The following is a 24,641-nucleotide window of genomic DNA, read 5'->3' as shown; positions in this document are numbered from 1 at the left end:
GAGACCCTACCTGAGGCAGAGTGTCGGGCTAGATCATTCTCTAAGCTTTGTCCTGTCCTTGACGATTACTGGGCTTTCCATGGGTACATACAGAGCCCTTCTGCTTTGACAGAGGGCTTATAATAGGCCACTTTATACGTCACTTTTTACACTTGAGTAGTAGAAAGTATTGTCTTCGACTTTACTGTCTCCAGACTGGTATCACTGTCTATAGTTTGGTCTTGACTATTTAAGGTCAGATTCCTCAAAGAATCATGTTTCGAGACTCTCTAGGTGTCGCCTATTGACCTACATGGTAGCTACCTAAAGGTAGCCCAGGCAAGACTTTAGATATGGTGGAAGAAGGGGAGTGATAATGTTTTGTGCAGTTCTTTTGCATCCTTTAGTCTACTTCTGATCAAGATTGGTCCATAGCTATCTCGTTAAACAGAACCTGTTACAGTGTTCTCCTACATCTAGTATTTTTTTATTTTTGCCTATTGTAGGGTAAATGCACCAGTACATCTATCTACAACACGAAAACCCAAAGTATGAAAGACCAGTGCACCTGCTGCTCAGCAACACAGACCGAACTGGTGAATGTCTCCCTCCGATGCATCAATGGGACTATGGTAGAACATAAAGCTACACAGGCCACAAACTGCGAATGTGTGTCCCGGAAATGTGAAAAGTAAAAATGTCTGACTACTACTCTGTATTCATCGTTATTTGCATTTTGAGCCTACATTTCCTGAACAGAAGAAAACATTTCTAAAAATGTGCAATTTTAAATTTTTTAGATTTTTAAATGTTTCTATTTTTTTTTAGATTATTTCTATAGACAAATTATTTTATATACTAGAAATATAGAGTATTTTATATTTTTACTAATGAATTCAGGCTAGGATGACTTGAAATTACATTTATTCTAAAAAGTAAAATTCATGAATTCTGTTAAATATTAATACAATATTGTTACTTGTGGTTCTTCTTTCCTTTTTTTGCATTTTGTTTCTTTATTTGTAAAAATAAAAATATAAATACATTTTAACAACTCAACTATGAGCCCATGTTCTTTCTCCACTGTGGCTATTCCTCAAAATTAAATAGGAGTTACATTGATACCTCAGATGTCCAAGATGGACTCCGAAAAGGGTGCTTCTGGTGCTTGTTCTGATCTATTAACGCTGAAGGCTTAACCCCTTCACAACCCTGGTATTTTCCGTTTTTGCATTTTTGTTTTTTGCTCCCCTTGTTCCCAGAGCCATAGCGTTTTTATTTTTTGGTCAATATGGCCATGTGAGGGCTTATTTTTTGCGGGACGAGTTGTACTTTTCAACATCATTACTATTTTTACCATATCATGTACGGGAAAACGGGAAAAAAATTCCAAGTGCGGTGAAATTGCAAAAAAAGTGAAATACCACAGATGTTTTTTTTTTTTTTCTTTCCACGTTCACTGGATGCTAAAACTGACCTGCCATTATTATTCTCCAGGTCATTACGAGTTTGTAGATACCAAACATGTATAGGTTCTTTTTTATTTAAGTGGTGAAAAAAACTTCAAAAATTTTCTAAAAAAAATAAAAGGCGCCATTTTCCAAGACCCGTAGCGTCTCCATTTTTTGGGATCTGGGGTCGGGTGAGAGCTTATTTTTTGCATGCCGAGCTGAAGTTTTATTGTTACCATTTTGGGGTAGATCCGATGTTTTGATTGCCCGTTATTACATTTTATTGCAGTGTTGCGGCGACCAAAAAAAGTAATTCTGGCATTTAGAATTTTTTTCTCATTTCGCCGTTTACCGATCGGATTAATTCTTCTTTTATATTGATAGATCGGGCGATTCTGAACACAGCGATACCAAATATGTGTATGTGGGCTTTTTTTTAAATTATTTTATTTTGAATGGGGTGAAAGGGGGGTGATTTAAACTTTTATATATTTTTTTAATTTTTTAATATTTTTAAAAACATTTTTTTTTCACTTTTTGCTTGCTTCTATAGTCTCCATAGGAGACTAGAAGCAGCACTTGTCTGATCGCCTCTGCTGCATAGAGCTGATGAGCAGATCACCTCTATATAGCAGAAATACTCCTGTGCTATGAACGCCGACCACTAGGTGGCGCTCATAGCGATCAGCTCATGACAACCACTGGAGTCTGCTGCAGACCCAGGGATGTCATGCCCATGCATCGGTGACCCGCGATCACGTAACGGGGTCACCGATGGGCGGGGAAAGTGACACGCTTCCGGCTCGGCGATGTTTAATGCCGCTGTCAGAGATTGACAGCGGCATTTAACATGTTAACAGCCGCGGGTGGATTGCGATTCCACCCGCGGCTGTTGCAGGCACATGTCAGCTGTAAGAATCAGCTGACATGTGCCCGGTTCAGTGCGGGCTCAGCGCCGGAGCCCTCACTGAACCGGGGGTTACAGCCTGTTGCGTACAAATATGGCACAAGCTGTAAAGGGGTTAAAATGGGTCCGTATAAACTACATTACTATGTGCAAGAACCATATACAGAGGTTGTTTACATGGGGCCTCCAAATTGTCCAGGGCCCCCAATCCTTTAAAAATCAGAAACTGCACAGATAATGCCAGGCCTGATTTATCAGTGTAGTATCTGAGGTTAAATGTGCAGAAGAACCTTTGGTCTTTCACCCTGCGGGAGTATGGAAAAGGAGGAGAGAGACTGGTAAGTCCTATACAGTGTGCGTGTGTGGGTTATATATTGATGTGTGAGCATCACATATCTTCCTGCCGACTCCAACTCAAAAATATCTCCCAGATCAGCACATTCCTCAGCCAAGACTCTGCAAAAACACTAGTGGATGCCCTCATCTTCTCCCTCCTCGACTACAGCAACCTCCTGCTCTGTGGCCTCCCTTCTAACACTCTCACCTCCCTCCAGTCTATCTTAAACTCTGCTGCCTGACTAATCCACCTGTCCCCCCGCTATTCCCCGGCCTCTCCCCTCTGTCAATCTCTTCACTGGCTCCCCATTGCCCAGAGACTCCAGTTAAAAACCCTAACCATTGCATACAAAGCCATCCATAAACTGTCTCCCCCATACATCTGTGACCTAGTCTCCCAGTACTTACCTGCACGCAACCTCCAATCCTCATAAGATCTCCTTCTCTACTCCCCTCATATCTCCTCTTCCCACAATAGCATACAAGATTTCTCCCGTGCATCCCCCCTACTCTGGAACTCTCTACCCCAACATATCAGACTCTCGCCGACTGTGGAAACCTTCAAAAGGAACCTGAAGACCCACCTCTTCCGACAAGCCTACAACCTGCAGTAACCCTCGCTCCACCACACCGCTGCACGACCAGCTCTACCCTCACTTACTGTATCCTCACCCATCCCTTGTAGATTGTGAGCCTTCACGGGCAGCGTCCTCGCTCCTCCTGTACCAGTCGCTGACTTGTTCTGTTAAGATTATTGTAAGTGTTTTTTGCTATGTATACCCCCTTTTTCACATGTGAAGTGCCATGGAATAAATGGCGCTATAATAATAAATAATAATAACAATACCTCCGAACCATTCTGGCTCCAGTGGGACAGTCCCAAATTGGGGGAGATATCCCCCTGTCTCCATGTCTTCTGGCCATGCAGCCTTAGAAGCTGCTGTTATTGTTCAATTACTCCTTCTGTAGGCAAAGGGCCTTGGGTGAATGGTCAGCATCTGTCTCTGTGCTCTGTACATACATTCATTAATAAATTATTTGCTTTTTTTGAAGTGTGGTCTTCCCCAGGATTCAAACTCACAACCTATTGCATGGCAGGCAGCAAGCTGTGAGCTACATGCACTGCAATGTATAGGAGATTTCTTTCTGGCTACATATCTAAATGATGTCTTCTTTATAGGCACATTGTACTGGTATGGTGACACATCTCTAAATACCAGTACATCTCTGTATGCTGAATATATATATATATATATATATATATATATATATATATATATATATATATATATATATATATACATATATGTGTATATATACATATATACAGTACAGACCAAAAGTTTGGACACACCTTCTCATTTAAAGATTTTTCTGTATTTTCATGACTATGAAAATTGTACATTCACACTGAAGGCATCAAAACTATGAATTAACACATGTGGAATTATATACTTAACAAAAAAGTGTGAAACAACTGAAAATATGTCTTATATTCTAAGTTCTTCAAAGTAGCCACCTTTTGCTTTGATGACTGCTTTGCACACTCTTGGCATTCTCTTGATGAGCTTCAAGAGGTAGTCACCAGAAATGGTCTTCCAACAATCTTGAAGGAGTTCCCAGAGATGCTTAGCACTTGTTGGCCCTTTTGCCTTCACTCTGCGGTCCAGCTCACCCCAAACCATCTCGATTGGGGTCAGGTCTGGTGACGGTGAAGAATAGGTCATTTGGCGTAGCACCCCATCACTCTCCTTCTTGGTCAAATAGCCCTTACACAGCCTGGAGTTGTGTTTGGGGTCATTGTCCTGTTGAAAAATAAATGATGGTCCAACGAAACGCAAACCGGATGGAATAGCATGCCGCTGCAAGATGCTGTGGTAGCCATGCTGGTTTAGTATGCCTTCAATTTTCAATAAATCCCCAACAGTGTCACCAGCAAAGCACCCCCACACCATCACACCTCCTCCTCCATGCTTCACGGTGGGAACCAGGCATGTAGAGTCCATCCGTTCACCTTTTCTGCGTCGCACAAAGACACGGTTGTTGGAACCAAAGATCTCAAATTTGGACTCTTCAGACCAACGCACAGATTTCCACTGGTCTAATGTCCATTCCTTGTGTTCTTTAGCCCAAACAAGTCTCTTCTGCTTGTTGCCTGTCCTTAGCAGTGGTTTCCTAGCAGCTATTTTACCATGAAGGCCTGCTGCACAAAGTCTCTTCTTAACAGTTGTTGTGTGGCATTGACCTGGTCTCTAATCTGAGCTGCTATTAACCTGCGATTTCTGAGGCTGGTGACTCGGATAAACTTATCCTCAGAAGCAGAGGTGACTCATGGTCTTCCTTTCCTGGGGCGGTCCTCATGTGAGCCAGTTTCTTTGTAGCGCTTGATGGTTTTTGCAACTGCACTTGGGGACACTTTCAAAGTTTTCCCAATGTTTCGCACTGACTGACCTTCATTTCTTAAAGTAATGATGACCACTCGTTTTTCTTTACTTAGCTACTTTTTTCTTGCCATAATACAAATTCTAACAGTCTATTCAGTAGGACTATCAGCTGTGTATCCACCAGACTTATACACAACACAACTGATGGTCCCAACCCCATTTATAAGGCAAGAAATCACACTTATTAAACTTGACAAGGCACACCTGTGAAGTGAAAACCATTTCCGGTGACTACCTCTTGAAGCTCATCAAGAGAATGCCAAGAGTGTGCAAAGCAGTCATCAATGCAAAACGTGGCTACTTTGAAGAACCTAGAATATAAGACATATTTTCAGTTGTTTCACACTTGTTTGTTAAGTATATAATTCCACATGTGTTAATTCATAGTTTTGATGCCTTCAGTGTGAATGTACAATTTTCATAGTCATGAAAATACAGAAAAATTTTTAAATGAGAAGGTATGTCCAAACTTTTGGTCTGTACTGTATATATATGAGAAAGGTAGGCAGCACTTCTCAAAATGGGATATGAGAAAAGGAGGCAGTACTTCTCAAAATATACTTCTAAAGGAGCTTAAAGGGAAGCTGTCATTAACGTTTAGCCTATGAAGTTGGCACCATGCTGCTACATTTTAATAAAGGGGTTGTCCTGTTACAGAAAAAAAGTCTGCAGTTGCTCTATGTGACTGTAGAATATCGAAGCGCGACAGCGTGCAATACGTACACTGTCATAGTTCCCCTGTAGACCACAGATGAGTGGGCAGTCTCGTGACTGGGATACACGTGATGTGACTGGGATATAGGAACAGCCGCAGGTGCGGTAGACAAGCAGAGCAAAACCCGCAGGTGCGGTAGACAAGCAGAGCAGAGCAAAACCCGCAGGTGCAGTAGACAAGCAGAGCGGAGCAAAACCCGCAGTTGAGGTAAACAAGCAGAGCAGAGCAAAACCCGCAAGTGCGGTAGACAAGCAGAGCAGAGCAAAACCCACAGGTGCGGTAAACAAGCAGAGCAGAGCAAAACCCGCAGATGCGGTAGACAAGCAGAGCAAAACCCGCAGATGAGGTAGACAAGCAGAGCAGAGCAAAACCCGCAGATGCGGTAGACAAGCAGAGCAAAGCAAAACCCGCAGATGTGGTAGACAAGCGGAGCAGAGCAAAACCCGCAGGTGGGGTAGACAAGCAGAGAAGAGCAAAACCCGCAGGTGCAGTAGACAAGCAGAGCAGAGCAAAACCCGCAGGTGCGATAGAAAAGCAGAGCAGAGCAAAACCCGCAGGTGCGGTAGACAAGCAGAGCAGAGTAAAACCCGCAGGTGCGGTAGACAAGCAGTGCAGAGTAAAACCCGCAGGTGCGGTAGACAAGCAGAGCAGAGCAAAACCCGCAGATGTGGTAGACAAGCAGAGCAGAGCAAAACCCGCAGGTGCAGGTTCAGACACTGCAGGAAAAGGGAAGATACGGACATAGAGACAAACAAGTAACAGGCTAGGACACTGTTCAGACAGGAACTGAACCAGGAACAAGATACAGGAACGAGCCTGGGCACTCAGCCCCCAGGGTGGCGGAAACAGACTAGAAGTCACAGATACAGGTAACGGGCCTGGGTATACAGCCCCAAGGGTGGCGGAACAGACTAGAAGTCACAGATACAGGTAACAGGCCTGGGTATACAGCCCCCCGGGTGGCGGAAACAGACTAGATACAGGACAGGACCTGGCAACTCAGTTGCACAGAACACACTGAAAGAATGTGTTGCTCAGGCACCTCCTACTGGGTGGAGGGGGTTTACGTATCCAGTGACTCACAGCAATAGGCTGGGGATGCATTAGGACTGTGCACACAGTAACTATAAGAAACAGGCAGTAACCGCGCCGCCGCCCTAAGCAATCAGACAAGAGACATGCACACAGGAGCAAAGTGTGCAGCCTGGACTGGTAAGTAAGATGGCGGTCTTGCATGGTGGGAGGTGGTAAGCCATGCCAGCACGCCTCCAGGGATGTTACACTATCATTAAACTCTATGGCCTTCATCATCAAGATTGGCAATTTCCTCACCAGTATTGATGAGGGGGTGTGGTGGAGTCAGACGCTCTTGATTCATAAAGAGGTGACAGACCTTTTCTGCTTCCCCGCCACCCCCATTTTGGTGGAGCTGGGAGAAACTGGAGTGAAAATGCCAAAAAGTACAACACTTTTTCGAGTTGCGCCGAAATTTTGAAATTTTTTCAAAGCAATTTGTACTAGAAGCTTTATATTAGAAAAATAGAGTTATACCAGCTATAAAAAATAGAAATAAATTGGGACAAAATTTTTGACCACGGACATTCACTTTAAGGTAAATATTTCCCGCTAGCTATTAGATTATATCACTTAAATTCCATTCTATTTTCCTCCTTGGTTAGAATGGTCCGGTCATATCTAAACGAGCAGGTGATTACAAGACAAACCTTTTAATAATTAAAGCAAGACTGCGTCTTCGTGTGACAAGTGTAACCTGAGATAAAAAAAAAAAGAAAAGACCTATAAAAGGCTCAACCCTTCACACTCTATAGCAGAAGAGTTCTTTTTGCCCTTACAAAGAGCATTGTTCTTGCTCCAACAATACCACAACATACAAAGAGCAGGACCCGGGTGTCATGCTTATTGGATTTCCTGTCTTCTGGATTTTCCACATTATTGCTCTTTTGTGTATTTATACACATGAAATGGCTTTTTATTTGACGACTGACCTCCGGGAGACAATATCTTCCCTTTGTGGCTTACTTTCTAAAGAATTTTCCTAACATTGTAATTATTAGGTGCCATAACTCCCGATTGTTTTTGTGTTATTTTTTGACTTGGCTTTGTTGGGGTTTTGTATTTTTGAAAAAAGAAAAATATTTCTTGGGCTATTGTTCTACCAGGCTAATGATTACATTAGCAGAAGGTCTGGCCAACTGGTTCCACTCGGTATTTCCCTAAAGTCGATTGAAGCTGGTATGGAATTAGCAGCCAGTACCATTGGCAAATTAAGACGGGTTAGAAGTAGAAGCAGATTGTACTCAGTAGCTTTCCAGCCACATCATCCTATTAGCAGTGTCTCAACTCTGAGCAGACAAATCCCTCAGAGCAATATGGAATCTTCCACTGCACAACTAACCGGTGAGTTTATCCCTCCAAACTATTGATTTTGTTTCTATTTTTCTTAACATTTAGTATTTGTAAATTTGACATAGTCCACCATTAACCATAGAGAGTGACTACTGAATACATAATTTCTCCAAGGGAGTGTGTAGCAGGTGCACTGAGTATACACAAGATTCCTAGTTTACCAGGCAAGATGTGTTTTGCGAGTCTATAATATGATTATTTTTTTAGCCTTTATGGCTTAGCATTATAAATGTATCTAGTGTTTTTTTTAAGTGACGATATGGTCTTTTCTTTGGTTAATCTACCGTCACTTTATAAAGTACATATATTATAATTTTTATATTTTCTTAGAATCTAAAAAACATTTTTTAGAATTTAAAAAATTAATTCATAGGTTTGTATTTGAGAATAAACAACCTTGTTTTAGAGTAAATGCAATAAAAAAAATATTAATAATGTTAAAGAATGTTCAAATTATTTTATTGTTGATTGAGGTTAACGCATTGTTATACTGGTAGAATAAAAAATAAATAAAATAGATTTAGAGCGAGATGTTTTCTCTAACAGGTGGTGAACTAAAGGCTTTTTCTTCCATTATTAATAGGGTTGGATATTTGTAACTGTGCTTACAATAGAAGAGGATAATGGTATTGGTTGTGTTGCGCTGCCTGAACTCAAATGTCTTACTACGAATAATTATATTAAAAATACCAAAAAATTTTAGTGGGTGATATTACTAAACTTTATAAATAAAAAGGCTTAAGGTTTTATTAATTTAATATTCTAAGGAGCGTATTCAGTGAATCCAGGATATTAATTAGCTTCCAGCATTTTATGTAATAGTTTAGTTAACCCATTAATGGCTCATTCATTTCTAATTATTTCTAACCAACGAATAATTAAATGAATGTAAAAATCCTTATTGCAGCAGTGTATGAAGAAAATTTAGAAATATTGTAGGTATGAATGGGAGGCATGCTTTGCTGAAGCATTTGGAACAAATGACAAATAGACTATATTAGTGTGCTAAATGATCATTTTAAAAAACCTTCAAACGAAAAAAATATTATTAAGAAATTACAAATATTTTATTTATTAAACATAATGATAAGGCCTAGATGGTTTCCAAAATATTGTATCAGAAATTATTTTGTTATATGTTTGAATCTGTGTTTGTGTAGTTACTAGTGTTGAGCGAGCACTAAAATGCTCAGGTGCTCGAAGCTCGGGCCGAGCTCGCCGTGATACTCGGGTGCTCGACCCGAGCAACAAGCCCAATGTTAGTCTATGGGAGACTCGAGCATTTTTGCGGTGGCACCCCCGGCAGTCTTTTAAAAGCCTAACAAGTGCCCAAAACGATAGTGACAGTGCTCAAATGACATGGGGACAGCATGGGGATCGCCCCAGGCACCATTTCTGACCCCCAGGTCACTGCTGTCAACAACGTGGTCAGAGGTATTAAGCCACTTTTACGGGCTCACAATAAAACGTTCAAAAACGAAAGTGAAACTTTTTTCCTGTGAAATATGTTAAGGAACATCCTTTCCAGGGAAAAGACTTGTGTATAAGTTAAAATAAATGACCAAAAGCAAAAATACTCCTCCACACCTTCGGCTATGTTCACAAGTAGCATTTTTTATGCGTTTTTGCACTTTTGTATTGCTTTCAACTATGACAAATGCATTCACCGGGAAATGTCATTTTAACATTTTACAACCTTATCTGGCCATGTGCTGTGTGACACATGCATAAAGTGCTGAAAAGACATGGGAACAGCATGGGGAAGACCCCTGGAAGCATCTCTGACTCCCAGGTCACTGTCTAAAAGTGTGCCCATCATAAGTGATCCTTGCCGCATCAGAAGATGCAGACTTGCAACTATCCCCATGCAAGTTCTAGTCCCAGGGCAGTGATTAATTGTACCTTCCCCATTCCTTGCAATACAAGCGCAAGTATGCAGCCTGCCACCCACCCACCCCCAGGCTGCAATACCATACTGCTTGCTTGCTTGAACTTGAAATTGGGCCTTTTAGGCATGTGGAGGCGGAATCTGGCCACCACGTCATGGCTGTGTTGGCGGCCTGGAATCCATACTCAGTCCCCAGCCGCCCGGTGGCCGGGTGTCCATACTCGGTCCCCAGCCGCCCCGCGGCCGGGTGTCCACACACGGTCCCCAGCCGCCTTGGGGCAGCCGGGTGTCCATAAACGGTCCCCAGCCGCCCCTATTTCTCCTTGGAACATCCTCCCACACACTTTTCTTAGCCCAGCCTGCTTTAGGCAGCATTGGACGAGCCCACCAGAGAACCAGACTCCTCCGGTGGGCCCTGACTTCTCCATCGGTGGAGTTGAGAGTGCCAAGGTGAGGAGCATGATGATGATGACAGAAGTTAGCATCTGCTATGTTTTCTTTTAATGCAAGTGTAAGTGTGCAGCCTGCCACCCACCCACCCCCAGACTGCAATACCATACTGCTTGCTTGCTTGCACTTTAAATTGGGCCTTTTAGGCATGTGGAGGCGGAATCTGGCCACCACACCATGGCTGTGTCGGCGGCCTGGTATCCATACTCAGTCCCCAGTCGCCTGGTGGCCGGGTGTCCCCGCTTGCTCCCCTGCCTCCAGGGGGTGGCCGGGTGTCCATACTCGGTCCCCAGCCACCCCTATTTGTCCCGGTAACCTTTCCCACACTTTTCTTAGCCTGACCTGCTTTAGGGCTGAATTGGCCGAGCCCACCGGACTATCAGACTCCTCCGGTGGGCCCTGGCTTCTCCATCAGGGGAGTTGAGAGTGCCAAGGTGAGGAGCATGATGAGGATGATAGAAGTTAGCATCTGCTTTGTTTTGTTGTAATGCAAGTGCATGTATGTAGTAGCGGCTAGGCCTGAGGTGGTCAGCGTTTTGGCGCATATCCTACCTCCTCCGAGGATTGCTGGATGCTTTCCTGCTACTATCCAAGTTCTATGACTCCCGTTAAAACAAAGCTTCAGGTGATAAATGATGGATGAGGTAGTGGCAAAGGAGAAAGTGCAGGAGGAACAGGGACCATTCACATCAATATCAGGTCAGTCAACCAGATATGTCTTGTAGGATATGTTTCTGTAACAAAAGGAGCGGTTCGGCTACACAGTTATAGGGCATACAGTGAGCGCAATGCCTACCAAAAATTTCGAGGCAATCCAATGCCCCTTGGAAATGACATGGAGGTCAGAGGGCGTTAACTAAACCTTTTTTTCCATTTATAGCAACTGGGTCTCCTGTGCACTGTTAGCCTAAGCAGTGAATGGAAGGCTTTCCAAAAATTATGGTCACCACAGTAATAGAGATATTACGTCGGAGAGCAAGTGGGAGGTTTCCTGGTCAGGATCCCTTAACCATGCAACATCCTCCTGCCCCAGTCCTGGGAGGGGAGAATTCTGCCCTTATAAACTGGATCTGGGGCGGGGTTGAGTGAGTCAGAGAACAGAGAACAGTCAGAGTCAGAGTGAGAGCAAGGGAAAGTAACAGCAAGGAGCTCTGTAGGATCTAGGAGCTAAAGACCAGGGGCTGGAAGCTGAGCAGAGCTCGCCCTGGCAGAAGACAATAGGAACCGGACACAGGAGTCCGAGGCTGTGAGGACTTATATATCCAGCAGCAGAAACCAGCCGGCAGGGGATTTCAGGTCCTCTGGCCATAGAAGCCCGGAGGCTCAGTCACAAGCAAGGGACCAGCATCGCGGTCGTGGAGCGGAGGCTAGCAGAAGGCCCCAAGTCACCAGCCATACGGGTGAACACTACACGGTACACTCAGGGACGTGGGCTACTTCTACCCGCTTACAGCAAGGTAGCCAGGAAGAGTGCAGACAGACGGGGAGGCCTACAACTCCACCTGGCCAGGGGAACTCCTGCTTGCTCACAGACTGACCAGGCCTCTTATGCTAGCCAGTTCTCCCGGGAGGGTCTACCTTATAATCATCAGTAAAGACCCTGAACTCCACTGCAAAGACTCTGAGTCGTTCCTGCTGCACTCGTGCACCATCACCCCCATCATCCACACTCACTGCCCTGAGGCTATACTCCTCCCGTGGGGAGTTATCCCATTCTCTGCTGCGCACACAACACCAGCCTCAGCGGTCTGCCTCGCAGCGGTGGTACTCCCTGACCGCAATCCACGGGTGGCGCAGTCGGACAATTAACCTCAAAACCTAAGAAAGACTGCCACTGGTTTGACCAGCCTGAGCCTCGGGACCGGGTCACCGCCACGGAGACTACAGACCCCAGAGACCCGGCATCGGGTATCCCACACACGTGTACACACGGCCCAGGGGGCGCGTCACATGCAGTACAGCATATTACAAACATAAGTCCCATTATTGGGGAGTGGGTGTCCCATAGTATTTGCTTATGCTTTCCAAGCAAAAGCTGCCAAAAATTAGGACGGAGCAACTTGCAATGCCCCTTACAAAAGCCATGCAGTACAGCATATTACAAACATAAGTCCCATTATTGGGGAGTGGGTCTCCCATAGTATTTGCTTATGCCTTGCAAGCAAAAGCTGCCAAAAATTAGGACGGAGCAACTTGCAATGCCCCTTACAAGAGTCATGCAGTACAGCATATTACAAACATAAGTCCCATTATTGGGGAGTGGATCTCCCATAGTATTTGCTTATGCTTTCCAAGCAAAAGCTGCCAAAAATTAGGACGGAGCAACTTGCAATGCCCCTTACAAGAGCCATGCAGTACAGCATATTACAAACATAAGTCCCATTATTGGGGAGTGGGTCTCCCATAGTATTTGCTTATGCCTTGCAAGCAAAAGCTGCCAAAAATTAGGATGGAGCAACTTGCAATGCCCCTTACAAGAGCCATGCAGTACAGCATATTACAAACATAAGTCCCATTATTGGGGAGTGGGTCTCCCATAGTATTTGCTTATGCCTTGCAAGCAAAAGCTGCCAAAAATTAGGACGGAGCAACTTGCAATGCCCCTTACAAGAGCCATGCAGTACAGCATATTACAAACATAAGTCCCATTATTGGGGAGTGGGTCTCCCATAGTATTTGCTTATGCTTTCCAAGCAAAAGCTGCCAAAAATTGGGATGGAGCAACTTGCAATGCCCCTTACAAGAGCCATGCAGTACAGCATATTACAAACATAAGTCCCATTATTGGGGAGTGGGTGTCCCATAGTATTTTCTTATGCTTTGCAAGCAAAAGCTGCCAAAAATTAGGACGGAGCAACTTGCAATGCCCCTTACAAGAGCCATGCAGTACAGCATATTACAAACATAAGTCCCATTATTGGGGAGTGGGTGTCCCATAGTATTTGCTTATGCCTTGCAAGCAAAAGCTGCCAAAAATTAGGACAGAGCAACTTGCAATGCCCCTTACAAGAGCCATGCAGTACAGCATATTACAAAAATAAGTCCCATTATTGGGGAGCGGGTGTCCCATAGTATTTGCTTATGCCTTGCAAACAAAAGCTGCCAAAAATAAGGACGGAGGAACTTGCAATGCTGGCACCCTGGTGGTATAGTGGTGGTGGAGGCTGAGGATAAGGAGAAGAAGATAAAACAGCCGAAACGAGGAAGCGTATACCCATGTGTGGGTGTGAAGCGGTGCATGTGAATACACCTCCCGAAATAACACAGTGGATTTGACTTTATGTTACTCTGCTCTCATTTGGTGGTGATGAGAAGTCTGGCCCAATCCAGCCCTTGTTCATTTTGATAAGGGTCAGCTTGTCAGCATTGTCAGTTGACAGGCGAGTGCGCTTATCAGTTATAATTCCCCCAGCGGCACTAAAAACACGCTCCGATAACACGCTAGCGGCAGGGCAGGCCAGGACCTCCAAGGCGTACAGAGCGAGTTCATTCCAAGTGTCCAGCTTGGATACCCAATAATTAAAAGGCACAGAGGAATCACGGAGGACGCTGGTACGGTCGGCAAGGTACTCCCTCACCATCTTTTGAAACTTTCCACTCCTTGTGAGAGTACCCCGCGCCTCAGGGCCTGTAAGCTGGGCGGGTGTCAGAAAACTGTCCCAGAACGTTGACAGTGTTCCCCTGCCTCTGCTGGATTGGAGTTGCATCTCTCTCACCTGTACGCCTTGGTTGGGCAACGAACTGTGACCTCTGCCGCTAGCGTGTTCAGATGGAATTTTTTTAAGAGTTCTGCAGCAAGGGCCTTCTGGTACTGCCCCATTTTTGTAGACCTCTCCACCTCAGGAATAAGAGAGTGAAAGTTCTCCTTGTAGCGGGGGTCTACAAGTGTCACCAACCAGTAATGACTGTCACCCAACATTTTGACAACGCGAGGGTCACGGTTAAGGCAGCGTAACATAAAGTCAGCCATGCGTGCCAGACTGGTAACGGGCAAGATTTCCGTGTCCTCACCAAGATGACGATTGACCATGCTCTCCTCCTCCTCTTCCTCCTCCCCCCTGTCCTCAGGCCACCCACGCTGAACCGACGGTATGACACTTGTACAGGTACTACTGTCTACAACGCATGATAGTGTGGAACCCCAGGGGTCTGGTTACCACAGTAATAGCAATATTACGTCTGTGAGCAGGTGGGAGGTCTCCTGGTCAGGAATCCTAAGCATGCAACATCTCCTGCCCAGTCCTGGGAGGGGAAGAACTTCCCCTATATAAACTGGGGCTGAGGCGGGGTTAGGGAGAAGAAGAGGAGTCCCAGACAGAGACACAGTCTGGTCTGGAGTGGAGCTGATACAGGGAGAGCAAGATCAGGAGCTCTGTGGGAGCAGTGATAAAAGGGGTCAGAGACTGGAAGCTGTAGAGCTCGTCCTGACTGAAGAGATCTCACCGGACACGGAGTCCGAGGCTGTGGGGACTGAGCCATATCCAGCAGCAGAAACCGACTGGCAGGGGATTTCAGGTCCTCTGGCCAAGAAACCCGAAGGCACGGTCACACGCAAGGGACCAGCACCGCTGTCGTGGAGCGGAGGCTACCAGAAGGCCCCGAGTCACCGGCCATACGGGTGAGCACCACACGGTACACTCAGGGACGTGGGCTACTTTTACCCGCTTCTAGCAAGGTAGCCAGGTAGAGTACAATTAGTGGGGAGGCCTACAACTCCGCCTGGCCAGGGGAGATCCTATCTGCTCACGGACTGACCAGGCCCCGATCGCTAGCCAGTACTCCCGGGAGGGTCTACCTTTGCCACCAGTAAAGACCCTGAACTACACCGCACCGTCTCTGAGTGGTTCCTGGTGCCTGCGAGCAATTCCACTATCCCCATCATCCACGTCCGCTGCCCTGAGGCCATACCCCTCCCATTGGGGGTTATACTATCCACGCTGCACAACCATACCACCGGCCTCAGCGGTCTGCCCTGCAGCGGCGGTTTCATAACCGCATTCAACGGGTGGCGTAGTCGAACACTATAACATCTTATACTAAACTCCGCCGCTTAGTTTGACACCCTGGGCACGGACCGGGTCACCGCCACGAGGACTACTATCCCCAGCAGATCCGGCTCCGGGTATCCCCCTGCGCAGCAGAAGCAGCACAGGCCCAGGGGGCGCGTCAATAGCAGCTCCTGTTCTTCCTCCTCCTCCTCCTCCTCCTCCTCTCCCTCATTGTCCCACAATGCATGTTGGGATGAGATGAGGCTGGGCTGTGTGTAATCGCCCGCTACGGCTTCTTGATCCATCTCATCATACTCTGGCTGCAATGCCTCCTCTTTAATTCTCTGCAGAGAGCGTTGCAAAAGACAGACAAGTGGGATGCTGACACTAATTAAGGCGTCATCGCCACTCACCATCTTGGTGGCCTCCTCAAAGTTTGTCAGGATGGTACATATGTCAGACATCCAGGTCCACTCCTGAGGTCTTATGTGTGGAGTCTGACCTGAATATCGACGGCCTTGTTGCAGCTGGTACTCCACAACTGCTCTCTTCTGCTCACAAATCCTTTGCAACATGTGGAGGGTAGAGTTCCAATGTGTGGGGACATCACACACCAGTCGGTGTGCCGGAAGCTGCAAACGCTGCTGCAACACAGCAAGGGCGCGGAAGCTGTAGCCGACTTGCGAAAATGAGCTGACAGGCGGCGTACTTTCACGAGCAGATCTGGCAACTCGGGGTACAATTTAAGAAACCGCTGAACCACGAGGTTAAGCACATGAGCCAGGCATGGTACGTGTGTGATCTCACCTCGCCTCAGAGCCGCCACCAGGTTACGGCCATTGTCACACACGACCATGCCGGGATGTAGGTTCAGCGGTCTCAGCCACAGATCTGCCTGCTCTTTCACAGCTGTCCACAACTCACAAGCAGTGTGAGGTTTATCACCTAAGCTTATGAGTTTCAGCACAGCCTGTTGCCGCTTGGCGGAGGCAGTACTGCAATGCTTCCAGCTTGTAACTGATGTGGTGATATCTGAGATGGAGGCTGAACATGAGGAGGAGGAGGAAGAGGAGGATGCGCAGGAGCTGTACACTGTGGGGGCAACTCTGACTGACATAGGGCCCGCAATCCTCGGTGTGGGGAGGATGTGTTCCGTCCCAAGGTCCGACTGGGTCCCAGCTTCCACTGTATTTACCCAGTGTGCCGTCAGAGAAATGTACCGTCCCTGGCCACAAGCACTTGTCCACGTGTCCGTTGTCAGGTGGACTCTCCCAGTAACTGCGTTGTTGAGGGCACGGCAGATGCTTTGGGACACGTGCTTGTGTAGTGCGGGGATGGCACACCGGGCAAAATAGTGTCGGCTGGGGACCGAGTACCGAGGGACGGCCACCGCCATAAGATTGCGGAAGGATTCCGTCTCCACCAGCCTAAAAGGCAGCATTTCCAACGCAAGCAGTCGTGAAATGTGCGAATTTAGGACTGTGGCCTGTGGGGCGCTAGCTGCGAATTTCTGCTTTCATTCAAAGGTCTGGGATATGGACAATTGAACGCTTCGGTGGGACGTGGACGTGGACGTTGATGCTGTTTCTTGAGAAACTGCCATAACAAGTGAAGACTGAGAGGAGGGGGCATCTTTACATGCAGTATGGACAGGGGATTGCCTTGCACACACAACAGGGGGTTCTATTGCACGCACAACAGTGGAAGAAGCAGTGGTGACACCCGCTGACACTGGTCGTGGACCCTGGGTTTTGCCCCACAAAGTCGGGTGCTTTGCTGCCATGTGCCTGATCATGCTGGTGGTGGTCAGGCTGGTAGTTTTGTCACCCCTGCTGATGCTGGCATGGCAGGTGGAACATATGGCCTTTTTGGGGTTCTCAGCAGAGTCTTTAAAAAAATTCCAGACTCTGGAAGACCTACCGCTTGTACTGGCAACGTCCCTCGTGTTGGTGTTACGGGGAACGGTTGCCTGCCTCCTGTCTGCGGCCACCACACTGTTTCTTCCTGCCTGTTGGGGTACTCTGCCTCCCTCCCCCTGTGTGCTGCTGGCCTCACTCTGCATGTCCTCCTTCCATTGGGTCAGTTACTAGATCATCCACTACCTCCTCCTCTTCCACTTGCGCACCACGATCCTCCTCCTCACTTCCTGGCAATTGTGTCTCGTCATCGTCCACCTCTTGTCACAGATTGCCAACGTTGACTTCCTGTGGCCGTGGCTGTTCAAATATTTGGGCATCGCAACATGGGATCTCCTCTTCCATCACTTCAAGCGTATCAGGCGAGCGGCCCAAATATGGAAATGGACCAGTGAACAGCTCTTCAGAGTGTCCAAGTGTGGGATCACTTGCTGTCTGACGACACTCGGCATGGTGGGAGGAAGGAGCATCAGGGTGAGGAGGAGTATGCGGTCGAGACTCACGGCTACTAAGAGTTGACCGTGTGGAAGACAGACCGGAGGTGGTGGTGCCCAGGTAACTGAAAGTATTATCTGCTATCCAATTAATAACCTGTTCACACTGATCAGTTCTCAATACTGGTGTTGTTCTGTGCTTCCTAGTAATTCGGTCAAGAAGTGGGAGCGAGAAGATGTGGCTTTTGGTTGTGGCACATTTTCACCTTGACCACAGCCCCGTCATCTGCACGAACCATCACCAGAACTTCCACTTCCACGTCCCTTGCCACGCGCCTTGCCCATTGTAAATGAAGTAAAATAGCTTACACTTGCACTATCAATGGAAAAAGGGTAATAAAGAGTAGATTATAACCGTGGAAGAGGAAAACCACAGTTATTGTTTACTGGGGTATACCACACTTTTTAAAATAGAGATATTTGCGGCTGAACAGTGAGCGACACACTCAAACTGCTTTTTTTTTAGATACCAAAGGCCCAAAACTGGATAGTACAGCGATTTGACCCATGGAACTGCAAAACCACACTGGGATGTCGGGCCTACACAAGACTATTTTCAACAGATATATTTTTGTGTCACAACAGTCAGGAGACACTACTGTTTTTCTTTACGGAAAAAACTACCAAATGCTGAATAATAGAGATTTTTTACCGTGGGATGGCAAAACCACAGTTATTGTTTACTGGGGTATACCACACTTTTTTAAATAGAGATATTTGCGGCTGAACAGTGAGTGACACACTCAAACTGCTTTTTTTTTTAGATACCAAAGGCCCAAAACTGGATAGTACAGAAATTTGACCCGTGGAACTGCGAAACCACACTGGGATGTCGGGCCTACACAAGACTATTTTCAACAGATATATTTTTGTGTCACAACAGTCAGGAAACACTACTGTTTTTCTTTACGGAAAATATACCAAAACCTGAATAATAGAGATTTTTTTACCGTGGGATGGCAAAACCACAGTTATTGTTTACTGGGGTATACCACACTTTTTAAATAGAGATATTTGCGGCTGAACAGTGAGCGACACACTCAAACTGCTTTTTTTTTAGATACCAAAGGCCCAAAACTGGATAGTACAGCGATTTGACCCATGGAACTGCGAAACCACACTGGGATGTCGGGCCTACACAAGACTATTTTCAACAGATATATTTTTGTGTCACAACAGTCAGGAGACACTACTGTTTTTCTTTACGGAAAAAACTACCAAAAGCTGAATAATAGAGATTTTTTACCGTGGGATGGCAAAACCACAGTTATTGTTTACTGGGGTATACCACACTTTTTTAAATAGAGATATTTGTGGCTGAACAGTGAGCGACACACTCAAACTGCTTTTTTTTTAGATACCAAAGGCCCAAAACTGGATAGTACAGAAATTTGACCCGTGGAACTGCGAAACCACACTGGGATGTCGGGCCTACACAAGACTATTTTCAGCAGATATATTTTTGTGTCACAACAGTCAGGAGACACTACTGTTTTTCTTTACGGAAAATATACCAAAACCTGAATAATAGAGATTTTTTTACCGTGGGATGGCAAAACCACAGTTATTGTTTACTGGGGTATACCACACTTTTTTAAATAGAGATATTTGCGGCTGAACAGTGAGCGACACACTCAAACTGCTTTTTTTTTAGATACCAAAGGCCCAAAACTGGATAGTACAGCGATTTGACCCGTGGAACTGCGAAACCACACTGGGATGTCGGGCCTACACAAGACTATTTTCAACAGATATATTTTTGTGTCACAACAGTCAGGAGACACTACTGTTTTTCTTTACGGAAAAAACTACCAAAAGCTGAATAATAGAGATTTTTTACCGTGGGATGTCAAAACCACAGTTATTGTTTACTGGGGTATACCACACTTTTTTAAATAGAGATATTTGTGGCTGAACAGTGAGCGACACACTCAAACTGCTTTTTTTTTAGATACCAAAGGCCCAAAACTGGATAGTACAGAAATTTGACCCGTGGAACTGCGAAACCACACTGGGATGTCGGGCCTACACAAGACTATTTTCAACAGATATATTTTTGTGTCACAACAGTCAGGAGACACTACTGTTTTTCTTTACGGAAAAAACTACCAAAAGCTGAATAATAGAGATTTTTTACCGTGGGATGGCAAAACCACAGTTATTGTTTACTGGGGTATACCACACTTTTTTAAATAGAGATATTTGCGGCTGAACAGTGAGCGACACACTCAAACTGCTTTTTTGGATAATACAGAGGTTTGAACCGTGGAAGTGCAAAACAACACTTCTGTTTCTCTAGCCTACACCAGACTATTTTCAACAGTTATATTTGTGTCTGAAAAATCAGAGACACGCTTTTTTTTGGGGGGGGGGGGGGCGACACGCCAAAAGGTTAATAAGACGGGTATTTGTACAGTGTGAAGGAGGAAAAAAAAAGGAGGATTTAGATGAAAAAAAAGGATTTTTCCTGGCCCCCGACACCAAGTGCTAAGTCCAGCAATTTCAGCAACAGGAGCACACAGGACTGTAATGTAGCGTTTGCTGGTATAACCACTGCGTCTCCTATACAGCCTGCCTGGTATCTGGGATGGATATTAGTCCTGAAAAGGACTGTTTGTTTGTTCTGGCAGCCTTTACAGACCCTACACTAACTATTTCGCAGTTTATATCTCTCCCTAAATCAGCAGCGCTGTCCCTACACTGTCTAATCCGGAGCGACTGTATCCAAGATGGCGGCGCCCGGTTTTAAATACTCGAGGTGACTCTGTGCGGCCAGCCAATCACTGTAATGCCCACAAACAACATGGCTGCGGCATTACAGTGACTGGCTGGCAATCCCTGCATGTTCATTGGCTCTGTAAAGAGCGCCAAACATGCAGGGCGGAGACCCGAGCTCCCGCCCGAGTAACCCGGAAATGCTCGGTGCTCACCGAACATCCCGAGTAGCGTGATGCTCGGGCGAGTACCGAGCAGTGTCGAGCATGTTCGCTCAACACTAGTAGTTACAATACCTAAATTGAAGATACAGGTGAAACTAATAGGGGTTTTCTTGCAGAAACTGGTGTATAACTTGTTCCCTATTTAGGTACTCAAATGTGTTGGCCTACACCAATGGTCTCCAACTTAGGGCTCGGGTTTGGGATCACTGGCTTGCAGTCTCTAATATCAAACATGTAAACTAAAATGTCATATGACTATAATAACTGGCTAATTAGAGATCATTGGTTGAACACATGTTTCTGTAGATTGATAGAAGTATAGATATAGTTCGAAAATTCTTACGGATCATCTTGACTCAACAGATGGCTGGTGGGAGATGACCATTTTTGAAAAAAGAAAACCAAAATTTCACTATTCTGTGACTGGAGGTGTTTTTGCTTTATGTGGTCATGGAGCAGTTGGGAAGTGCATTGCATACTTTAAAGTGCAAAAAAAGAGAGCATGGACCACACCTCCAAAAAATCATACAATGATCTAATGCCTCTCGGCAAAAATATATATAACTGAACATGAGGTTCTTAGTTTAACATTCTGATCAGACTGTATGCAGCCCACTGCCACGTCACGGCAAACCTCTTAGTGGGTCCTAACATTTCCTGCCTTAGAGGAGCCAACCACCATCGCAGCGACAATGCAAGAGCAGGGCGGGCGGCTTGGTGCACAGAGTCCTCATGACTCCAGACTGCACCGCCCCACAAGCACAAAACTACAGCAACAATGGCCGACACACTACACCAATATCACATGAAAGGAGCGTTGAAAGTCACCTTCCTCAAGCTTGCAGCAGGGGTGCTGTGAGGCACCAGGCCGCTCCTTAAAGCCAGAAAACTTTAAGACCCACTAAGAGGTTTGCCGTGACGTGGCAGTGGGCTTCATACAGTCTGATCAGAATGTTAAACAAAGAACCTCATGTTCAGTTTTATATATTTTTGCCGAGAGGCATTAGATCAATCTATGTTTTTTGAGGTGCTGTCCATTCTCTTTTTTCAGCATACTTTAAAGTGGCTACCCAGGGAAATGTATTTGATGGCTTACAGTACAGACCAAGAGTTTGGACACACCTTCTCATTTAAAGATTTTTCTGTATTTTCATGACTATGAAAATTGTACATTCACACTGAAGGCATCAAAACTATGAATTAACACATGTGGAATTATATACTTAACAAAAAAGTGTGAAACAACTGAAAATAGGTCTTATATTCTAGGTTCTTCAAAGTAGCCACCTTTTGCTTTGATGACTGCTTTGGACACTCTTGGCATTCTCTTGATGAGCTTCAAGTGGTAGTCACCGGAAATGGTCTTCCAACAATCTTGAAGGAGTTCCCAGAGATGCTTAGCACTTGTTGGCCCTTTTGCCTTCACTCTGCGGTCCAGCTTACCCCAAACCATCTCGATTGGGTTCAGGTCTGGTGACTGTGGAGGCCAGGTCATCTGGCGTAGCACCCCATCACTCTCCATCTTGGTCAAATAGCCCTTACACAGCCTGGAGGTGTGTTTGGGATCATTGTCCTGTTGAAAAATAAATGATGGTCCAACTAAGCGCAAACCGGATGGAATAGCATGCCGCTGCAAGATACTGTGGTAGCCATGCTGGTTCAGTAAGCCTTAAATTTTGAATAAATCCCCAACAGTGTCACGAGCAAAGCACCCCCACACCATCACACCTCCTCCTCCATGCTTCACGGTGGAAACCAGGCATGTAGAGTCCATCCGTTCACCTTTTCTGCTTCGCACAAAGACACAGTGGTTGGAACCAAAGATCTCAAATTTGGACTCATCAGACCAAAGCACAGATTTCCACTGGTCTAATGTCTATTCCTTGTGTTCTTTAGCCCAAACAAGTCTCTTCTGCTTGTTGCCTGTCCTTAGCAGTTGTTTCCTAGCAGCTATTTTACCATGAAGGCCTGCTGCACAAAGTCTCCTCTTAACAGTTGTTGAAGAGATGTGTCTGCTGCTAGAACTCTGTGTGGCATTGACCTGGTCTCTAATCTGAGCTGCTGTTAACCTGCGATTTCTGAGGCTGGTGACTCGGATAAACTTATCCTCAGAAGCAGAGGTGACTCTTGGTCTTCCTTTCCTGGGGCGGTCCTCATGTGAGCCAGTTTCTTTGTAGCGCTTGATGGTTTTTGCAACTGCATTTGTGGACACTTTCAAAGTTTTCCCAATTTTTTGTAATGACTGACCTTCATTTCTTAAAGTTTTTCTTTACTTAGCTGCTTTTTTCTTGCCATAATACAAATTCTAACAGTCTATTCAGTAGGACTATCAGCTGTGTATCCACCAGACTTCTGCACAACACAACTGATGGTCCCAACCCCATTTATAAGGCAAGAAATCCCACTTATTAAACCTGACAGAGCACACCTGTGAAGTGAAAACCTTTTCCGGTGACTACCTCTTGAAGCTCATCAAGAAAATGCCAAGAGTGTGCAAAGCAGTCATCAAAGCAAAAGGTGGCTACTTTGAAGAACCTAGAATATAAGACATATTTTCAGTTGTTTCACACTTTTTTGTTAACTATATAATTCCACATGTGTTAATTCATAGTTTTGAGGCCTTCAGTGTGAATGTACAATTTTCATAGTCATGAAAATACAGAAAAATCTTTAAATGAGAAGGTGTGTCCAAACTTTTGATTTCTACTGTATCTACAGGATGGGTCATCAATAGCATATAGATGGTGGTCTGACATCCTGCATCCCTACGATTAGCTGTTTTTGTCCATCAGGGGCCGGATGTAAATACTTTGAACAGACAATAAGTGCAGCTCCCTTCAATGTGCAGCAGCCACTGCCAGGCCCTGGCCGGCTACTGCTGCATAGCTTCTATTCTATTCTATTCTATTCAACAGAACAGGAGCTGACAACAACAGGCAACGGCTGCTAGACTTTGAATGGAGCAGTGTTCAGCAGCTACATTAAAATTGGTTATATCCAGTTGCAAACAGATCAGAAAAAGCTAATCGGTGGGACGGGGATGGGGGGCTGAGGTGTCGAATGTAGGACTCACACCGATCTATCATTGATTACCTATCCTGTAGATAGCTCAAAAATACCTATGCCCAATCAACTTGTTTAACCGGTTCAGGACCGCCCACTGTACATAAACGTCGGCGCTGCCTGGGCTCTTTGCAGCGCCGACGTTTAAAAACGGTGGGTGGTCCCGCAGTGCTCAGGACCCCCAGGGTCCTGCAAGCGCTGCGGTTTCGGTGCAGAGCGATACCTCTGATAGGGGACATCATCGGGACCTGATTGGATCAGGTCCCAATGATGTTGACCCTTTGCTATCTTCTATATGCTGCGATCTATAGTGATCGCGGCATATAGAAGATAGTGAGAGGAATGGGGGTTGTCAACTTACCTCTCCGACGGCCCCCTGATAGCTTCCAGGACCTTCCGTTGTTATGGCTGCTGGAGGTCACATGACCGCCTCCAGATCTGCCATATATGGTGACCTGCTAGGCTCAGCCTGCAGCTGAAGCCTGGCAGGACACACTGACTGTGAAACAGTCAGCAAAGATGTCATGTAATGTAATACATGTCTATTACATTGCATGACATCAGTGATTAGAAAAATAAAAATCAATGTCCCATACAGGGACTAAGTAAAAATGTAAAAAAAAGTAAAAAAAATTGTTTTAAAA

The 24,641-nt window shown here is 45.5% G+C and overlaps 2 protein-coding genes across 3 annotated transcripts in view; both read left to right on the top strand.

Annotated features, from left to right (window-relative positions):
- VWF (von Willebrand factor) overlaps positions 1–1,038 on the top strand; it is a 344,529-nt gene extending 343,491 nt beyond the window's left edge. The window contains exon 52 of the mRNA XM_073649985.1: positions 486–1,038. Coding sequence (XP_073506086.1) covers positions 486–674 — 189 coding nt within the window. The 3' untranslated portion in view covers positions 675–1,038. The remainder of the gene's footprint in view (positions 1–485) is intronic.
- Positions 1,039–8,087: 7,049 nt separating this feature from the next.
- Positions 8,088–24,641, top strand: part of ANO2 (anoctamin 2) — a 381,234-nt gene continuing 364,680 nt past the window's right edge. For both annotated transcript variants that reach the window (XM_073649311.1, XM_073649312.1), the window contains exon 1: positions 8,088–8,250. In XM_073649311.1, the coding sequence (XP_073505412.1) occupies positions 8,088–8,250 (163 nt within the window). The remainder of the gene's footprint in view (positions 8,251–24,641) is intronic.

This window comes from Phyllobates terribilis, unplaced genomic scaffold (assembly GCF_046119375.1).
Source record: "Phyllobates terribilis strain yellow unplaced genomic scaffold, ASM4611937v1 Scaffold_10__3_contigs__length_209671492, whole genome shotgun sequence".
Lineage (NCBI taxonomy): Eukaryota > Metazoa > Chordata > Amphibia > Anura > Dendrobatidae > Phyllobates > Phyllobates terribilis.
This window is presented reverse-complemented; position numbering and strand designations above follow the sequence as displayed.